This window comes from Ostrinia furnacalis, unplaced genomic scaffold, assembly GCF_004193835.3.
Source record: "Ostrinia furnacalis isolate ACB-3 unplaced genomic scaffold, ASM419383v2 OfSCF7161, whole genome shotgun sequence".
Lineage (NCBI taxonomy): Eukaryota > Metazoa > Arthropoda > Insecta > Lepidoptera > Crambidae > Ostrinia > Ostrinia furnacalis.
Window position 1 is genome coordinate 271,527 of NW_021137400.1, and position 7,792 is coordinate 279,318.

General features: G+C 40.4%; 1 protein-coding gene across 1 annotated transcript in view; it reads left to right on the top strand.

The window, feature by feature from the left end:
- The window catches only part of Uggt (UDP-glucose-glycoprotein glucosyltransferase), a 30,334-nt gene extending 22,661 nt beyond the window's left edge, over positions 1 to 7,673 (top strand). The window contains exons 19-28 of the mRNA XM_028319312.1: positions 982 to 1,206; positions 1,656 to 1,829; positions 2,264 to 2,438; positions 2,864 to 3,046; positions 3,882 to 3,985; positions 4,246 to 4,412; positions 4,841 to 4,962; positions 5,352 to 5,492; positions 6,325 to 6,376; positions 6,535 to 7,673. Coding sequence (XP_028175113.1) covers positions 982 to 1,206; positions 1,656 to 1,829; positions 2,264 to 2,438; positions 2,864 to 3,046; positions 3,882 to 3,985; positions 4,246 to 4,412; positions 4,841 to 4,962; positions 5,352 to 5,492; positions 6,325 to 6,376; positions 6,535 to 6,566 — 1,375 coding nt within the window. The 3' untranslated portion in view covers positions 6,567 to 7,673. The remainder of the gene's footprint in view (positions 1 to 981; positions 1,207 to 1,655; positions 1,830 to 2,263; positions 2,439 to 2,863; positions 3,047 to 3,881; positions 3,986 to 4,245; positions 4,413 to 4,840; positions 4,963 to 5,351; positions 5,493 to 6,324; positions 6,377 to 6,534) is intronic.
- Positions 7,674 to 7,792: the final 119 nt, after the last annotated feature.

Genomic DNA, 7,792 nt, shown 5'->3' on the forward strand with positions numbered 1-7,792 from the left:
TTTACCCACTTAGGGGTGGAGTTTCGTAAAATCCGTTCTTAGTGAGCACCTATGTTATAAAAAGGGCGCAGTCCTGTTGTCCCCCCTGCTTGGCCCCCCTGGGGGAGCCAACAGGATTTCGAAATCCTGTTGACTCTCCCAGGGGGGACAACAGGACTGCACCATAAAAAGAACCGCCATGCAAAATTTGAGACTCCTACCATTTGCAGTTTCTGAGATTTCGAGATGAGTGAGTCAGTCAATCAGTGACCTTTCGCTTTTATATAGATTATACGTATTACCACAGAATACATAATAGTAGCAACAGAAATTGCACTCCTTTGTGTAGGATCAGATGCCGACATTTAAACGGTAATAATAATAATGCAAAATATCCAACGCACATCGTGCATTCGAAATCGCACCTTACTACTACGCTCACAAGAGCGCATTTTTTTTGTGTTTAGAATTGATTTACGTCACCGCTCAAGCGTCAGGGTTGTATGAGCAAAGTAAAATAAATAAAAACTTAATTTTAAGAAGCATTTATTGTATTTACGATTAGAAAACTTTAATCTAGTGGAGTTAGTATAATCGTACCATCTCTAAAGTACCTATTAATAAACTTCAGTGTTGCGATAATTCGAAATTAAACAAACAGTTTTAAAAGGTGTAGTGTCGGAAAATAGACACGGTGAAGTAAAGTTAATGTTTTTATTAGCTAAAATAATTTTTTTGCTATAGTTTTTTGTCATAAGTATTTAAAATTATTTATTATTTAAAAAGTGTAGTTTTTTTTATTATTTAAATCACTACAGTTAATTATTATTCCTAAATATGCAAACAGGCGCGTGGCGGCCCGGACTGATTTGCAACTTGAAGTTGTCGCGCGCTGTAGGTAATTATCTCGGCCGGCATAGGCGAGTGACGGAGGCCTGGTATTACTTCGATAACTAAAGTATTAAAGAAAACTATAAACATAAAAATGTTCTTTGTCCCCAGTGAATTCGAGTTAGAGTACATCCTTCTAGAAGGCCACGCGTGGGACACAACCCTTGGAACCCCGCCGCGTGGTCTCCAGCTTATCCTCGGCAGCCGAGAGAAGCCCGAGCTTATGGACACCATAGTGATGGCCAACCTCGGCTACTTCCAGTTAAAGGCCAACCCTGGTGCTTGGATATTGCGCCTGCGACCCGGACGTTCGGAGGAGATCTATGAGATCGTTGGGTAAGTAAATATTAATACATGTATGAAACACGACCCCTAGAACCCTACCGCGTGGAGCTAAGTCATGCTCGGCAGCCAAGAGAAGCCCTATCTCATGAACATTATCACCATGGCCGTCCAGTTGAAGGCCAACTACGGCGCCTAGATCCTGCGTTTCGAGCCCGGCCGCTTTGAGGTGATCTACGAAGTCGTTGGGTGAATAGATCTTTCTGGTCTGGTCCAGTCCTCCATCTGATCTCGCTACTAGCTCCACTATAGTAGGCACAATGGGAATGTCCTTTCACATTCACAATGTCACACTTTCACGGTCTATTGATCCAAGCGCCGATCCATTACATGCCCATTGCCCACAACCCTATTTTTGAGTTCGGTATCGGAGTACAAAATTGCAGAGTGGTTGCGACGATTTTGTACATAGCCCTGTATTAACAAATGTATTTTTCTACTAGCCACGAGAACACGGATACTCCAGCGGGCACGGAAGACATCCAAGTGCTGATGAGCTCGTTCCGCAGCCACGTGATCAAGCTGCGCGTGAGCAAGAAGCCCGACAAGCAGCACCTCGAGCTGCTAGTTGAGAACGACGAGAAGAACTCCGGCGGCATTTGGAACTCTATTGCGAGGTACGAAGGTTGATTACTGGTTGTTTTGTAATACAGCTGATATTGATGTCGCATTTTCAGTAAGCAGCATACGAAATAATTTGAGCGCTGGCGACTCTATTTTTAGCGTCAAGGATTGATATCGGCCATTTACATTGATTACATCGAGTTGACCTTGACAGCCATGGGATAATTCTAAATTATGAAACCGAATTGAAAACTTGAAAGTACTGCCACTGATGGGACCTGACATGGGTACTTATAGAGACAGATAAATAAATCTAGGCACAAATACAAAACCATGTAACACAATAAGATGAATAATCTTCCCGCACGTAAACTATCGCGCTAGGATTACCATTGAGAACTTGTTTTCCTGGTATTGTCCAATATTTCTAACATGCCGTCTTTTTGCAACAGCTTTTCATCTGACGATTACCTGACATTTTCACTAGCTCATTCGGAGGCGGCGAAGAAGAGGCACAAGATGAGACCATAAACGTATTTTCGGTGGCGTCCGGGCACTTGTACGAGAGATTCTTGAGGATTATGATGCTGTCAGTGCTCAAGCACACCAAATCGCCGGTCAAGTTCTGGTTCCTGAAGAATTACCTCAGCCCTTCACTCAAGGTTAGTGTTTTTGGGTTAGATGAGATACAGGATTAAGATCTGCTCCATTGCGGGTACAAAAAAGTATACCTTGCCACATCTGTCTACATCAATTTAAAATTAGATTGTTGGTTGTTCAGAATTTCAATTAGAGTTCAGAATGGTAGGGCTATCATCCGTCCGAATTTATGAGGACATTTCATACGTAAGCATTGTTCGTTACAACCGAATGACGTCCACTGCTGGACAACGGCCTCCTCCAAGGTTAAGCTTATTTGTCAGCATTTATTTGACTAGTGTTTGGTCTTCTAATTGTCCAGATTCAACCAGTAATGTCCTGTTGCTACTTTACTTCAGTTTAGTAACTATTAAGCATTTCCACAACTTCTATTGTGAGTTTGTATGACTTGATTGACATTTCCTTGATCAATTTAATCTATCTCCAGGACATCCTGCCATACATGGCGCAAGAGTACGGCTTCTCGTACGAGTTGGTGCAGTACCAGTGGCCGCGCTGGCTGCAGAAGCAGCGCGACCGACAGCGCACCATCTGGGGGTACAAGATCCTGTTCCTCGACGTGCTTTTCCCACTGCACGTCAAGAAGATTATATTCGTCGACGCTGATCAAGTAAGTCATATGTAAGGCCCCTCGCCCACGGCGACTTTTTGTAGCGATGCAGTAGCAATGAGGGCTATCGTTTTAGCGCTCACCAGTTAGCGCCACTGTAGAGTAAGGTCCTGTCACTTGCTAGTAGCGAAGACACTGGCACCAACTGGTGACCGCGAAAGTGGTAGGAGGACTATCGCACTTTCACTCATCTCACTCAAGATGGCGCCACTGTAGAGTAAGGTCCTGTCAATCGCCAGGGGTGCCAACTGTTAAGTATAAAAACGATAGCCCTCATTCGCCTCTATACAGTCGCAATGCGGTCGCTCGCTGTGTGCCCTCGCCCACATAAACGCGCTTCTGTTGCGATGCAAACGCGATTCAGTAACCATCCCTCCGTTCTCTCCCCGATGTCGTCCGACACGGTCGCGCGTTTGCATCGATACAGTCGCGCTGCCGTAGCGCATTGGCACTGGCGCTTCTGTAGTGCGTCGCAAACGCGATTAATGCGCGTTAGAAAAAGTCGCTGTGGGCGAGGACCCTAAAGGGCTTAGTTCTTGCTTATTAATAGAGACAGTAGGACATGAGTCTCTCGTATAAATATCGATAGATCAAGATTAGACGGGAAGTGGCATTATACCTTTCCACGTTATTTTGAATCTTATTGCCTTGTCTTTAGATCCAAATCTAATGGTTTTTTTTAATTTTGCGGTTGTGTTGTCAAATTTTTGGCCACTTTGTGTGTCATGATCTATTCAAAGCGAAACTGGTGTTGTGTCGATATTCTAGTACAGTATCAATAGACATTCTGGACTAGATGTTAATAATAATATTATGTTTATATGTTATGTTGTAGATTGTTCGAGCGGACCTGAAAGAATTGGTGGATTTGGACTTAGGAGGGGCTCCATACGGATACACGCCATTCTGTGATAGCAGGAGAGAAATGGAAGGATTCAGGTAACTTATCATAGACTTAGATTAGAACATAGCAAATTCTTGACCATTCAGAACCTTTACATACTTTGATAAATCAAAAGTAAAACGGGCCATAGAAAACAGATTGACGAATTGATACAATTTTCATACTTGACCAATCGTATCCTAAATAATTTAATGTATTTCATGTACTCATCAGTGTTTACCACTCATCTTTACAAGAATGCAAGACTAAGTAAGTGTAAGCCAACAGCAGCTTTAAAATAAGTATCTATCCTTAGGTTCTGGAAGCAAGGCTACTGGCGCAACCACCTACAAGGCCGCAGCTACCACATCAGCGCTTTATACGTGGTGGACCTACGCCGCTTCCGCCGCATCGCGGCCGGCGACCGCCTGCGAGGACAGTACCAGGCGCTCAGCCAGGATCCCAACAGCTTGTCTAACCTCGGTAAGGAGCATAACTGGCCAACGTCAAATCGTAGACAGGCCAAATATTTGTACTGGCATGTACTGGTAAATCAAAAATGTTATCATGAATGTACAAAGTTCATGAAACACCCACTATGTGAATGTTACGCGTTGGCCAGAATAGGAATTGGTCATCTAGGGCTATGTTAATCCAGCACCGAAAGATTTTTTTTTATGTGACAGTAGGTAAACGAGCAGACCATTCTTCTACCGTCTCTTTTCAACCTAGAGCTTAATTCGTCTATCTTGATAAGATCCTGATGGTTCAAAGTGCATTTTACTATAGCGTAGCCTCAAATAATAAGAGGACTTATTTAATGTGTTAATCCGTTTCTATAAAAGTTTACTTGTAAACGTTGAAGAGTTACAAAGTTCGAAAGGTTTGACATACTCATAATTTTTCTACAGATCAAGACTTGCCAAACAACATGATACATCAAGTGGCGATAAAATCACTGCCGCAGGAGTGGCTCTGGTGCGAGACTTGGTGCGATGACAGCTCCAAGAAATATGCGAAGACCATTGATTTGGTAAGTGTCTCGAAGAGTCCCGGTCATGCCGAAAGGTGTTTGTATTTGGAACATTTTATTAATTAAGCGGTTCCTTCCTGCGATTTTGTCCGCATAGATAAAAAGTAACTGTCTATAGTTATTTTGATTTATAAGTTTAATGAAACTTCGTTATTGCTATCTTTGTCACTTTTTATAACTCACCATTGTGTATTTGTGCTCAGTAGTTTTATCATGAGCTGATTACATAAAACCTACTCGCTAACTCTAACCGCTAGGGGCGCTGTACCATCTTTCATAGATTTTTTTACGCTGTCGCGTCGCTACCGAGTGCGAATAATATAAACTTAAGAAGTTATTTATTCATATTCTCCCATCATCTTATCAGTGCTTATTTGTCTCCCCCTCAGTGCAACAACCCACAGACGAAGGAAGCAAAGCTGTCGGCGGCGATGCGCATCGTGCCCGAGTGGCGCGAGTACGACGCCGAGCTCAAGGCGCTGCAGGCGCGCGTGCGCCGCGGCCTCTACCAGGCCGCCGACACCGAACAGGTAACGGAAACTTCTTTACATACCTAAAAATCTTGTTATGATTAAAGTCTGTTCGCCGAGAGTTGATAAAAAAAATTAAATATCAGACGTTCTAAACTCATTTTAAATTGCGGCCCGCTAATTATTTTTGTCGATATTATGAAAAAGTTGGTAGATTATTTGACCTGGCCTTTTTTTTTGGCCTGGATTCTCGGCTCGGTTACAATTTAATTTTGGACTACCATTTATAAGAATGTTCTAAAAATACCAATTATCTACCAAATTCTAGTAAACGATTTCGCACTACTAAATCATGGTTCTCTTTGCCTCAAATCTACCAAAAAAAGTAGAAATCTACTAAAAGTGGTCACGCTGTGGCCGCCGCCACCCGCCGGCCGGGACGCTTGACGACAGCTGCGTGGCTCGTACCATGGTACTCAGTGCGCGTTGTGACAAACGACGCCCGCCATACAGAATGCGATAATTAAGCGACAGTCGCTATTGCAAGACATTTCATAATATTTATCAACTCTCGGCGAACAGACTTTAGTAGGTATATTTTGTACCATTACTTAACTCTTTCTCATATATCCTACTGTTTTACTGCATGCTATATTATTTATTTTGGAATGTATTAATCTGCTATTTGGAATGTATTATTTGCTCTAAACTGCCCCATCTATTATTTGTTGCATTATGTTTAACGCGGACCGTCTCATTCGTATTTCGTTACGATTAAAAAACGATCCCATTCGCATTCGATCCCATTCGCATTCAATCCCATTCGCAAAATGGTTACACTTTTTCAGGTTTTTTTTTTAAGGTTTTATTAGAGGGTATTTTTTGTTTGCAGGAAATTGATAGCGGCCATGATGAAGAAACTGCACCCAGTGATAGTCAACCAAGTAAGTAAAAAAATTGTAAATAGTAGAAGTTTGGCCGCCAGTATATCAAAATATTTTTTTTTGTTGAAATGAAGTTCAAAACACACTGGTGACTTCACATCTTTCAGTTCTTATTTATCAAAAAAGTGACGTGCATAACATGATAATATTTGTTCCAGAAAAAGATCACGAGGAGCATACCGAGTTATGATGAACTAAAGTGATGATATTACAATTTTAGTTTTAAAGGTTATTCCAATTTTTGTTGAATGATTCTAAGTGTCAATGGTTGAGTGTGCTCAATTTTCGTTAAACAAGTGTAATGTCATGGTGAATGTTCGCGAATATCTCGAATCTATAGTAGATTGAAATAGATTCGCGATATTTGTTACACAAATAATATACGATCGGTAGGTTCAAAAACATTGCGTGTAACGGTTGAGGTGGCACGATTTTTTACAAATTAGTCAAATTCTATATAATAAATATTACATTACAGATCACATTTCCGTATTTCTAACCACACTCAAGTCCCCATATGTCATATCTACAATCTGCACTGTTATTTTGCAAAAGGAAAAAGTGCCGCTAGGTGCCTTCCTGTTAGCGATGATACATACTCGTACATGGCTGACAAAGTATTCCATTCAATGCAGTACACAGCGCACACTTTAGTGTGCCCCTGTTTAACGCATTTATGTATAACCAAATTTTACCCACCCTTAAGCCTTATTATTCCAGTAAATTCTAATTTGTTCTTAAGAATGTTGTGATTAAATATTAGCTTCACAATTTTCTTGCTAGTACACTCAACAAAATCTACCAGTGTTCGTTCGTTTTAGATAAATAATGTTCACTGCTGGACACACCAGTGTAGTCTCGAAAAACTTTTCGTGACGTCGTTTACTTCACTTTTAAAATGTTTTCATGCCATCTTTAACAAATAGTGAATAAGCTAAGAGAAAAATGATGTGATTTAGTAGCTAGTAAGCAATGTTGATTCTTACGGTACTGTTTAAAATCTAGACACACTGAATTTATTTTTTTATTTAAAATTTTAAAAACTTTGATACATATTCCCCGATGTATCTTTATAAATAATCGTATGTGATCTCTCACTTCTGTAGTACATTCTTATTATATCAAATAAAGTTATTAAAATAAACTTCAATATTATTGAACAAATTGTAACTTGTAGAAATAATATTCGGAAAACACATTTTGATTGTTCCAAAAAAGTTTTATAACTGCATTGCAACGCCATTTTTGTACTAGGCCTTCGAGGCGGTTTTCCTGTAAATAAATAACATACAATATTTTTTGGTTTTTTAATTAAACTACTAATTCTAAGTACCAATTTTATTTACAATAATGAAAGTTTTAATAAATTACTTCTTACATGTTTTATTATTAACCTTTCATAACATTGAAACTGGT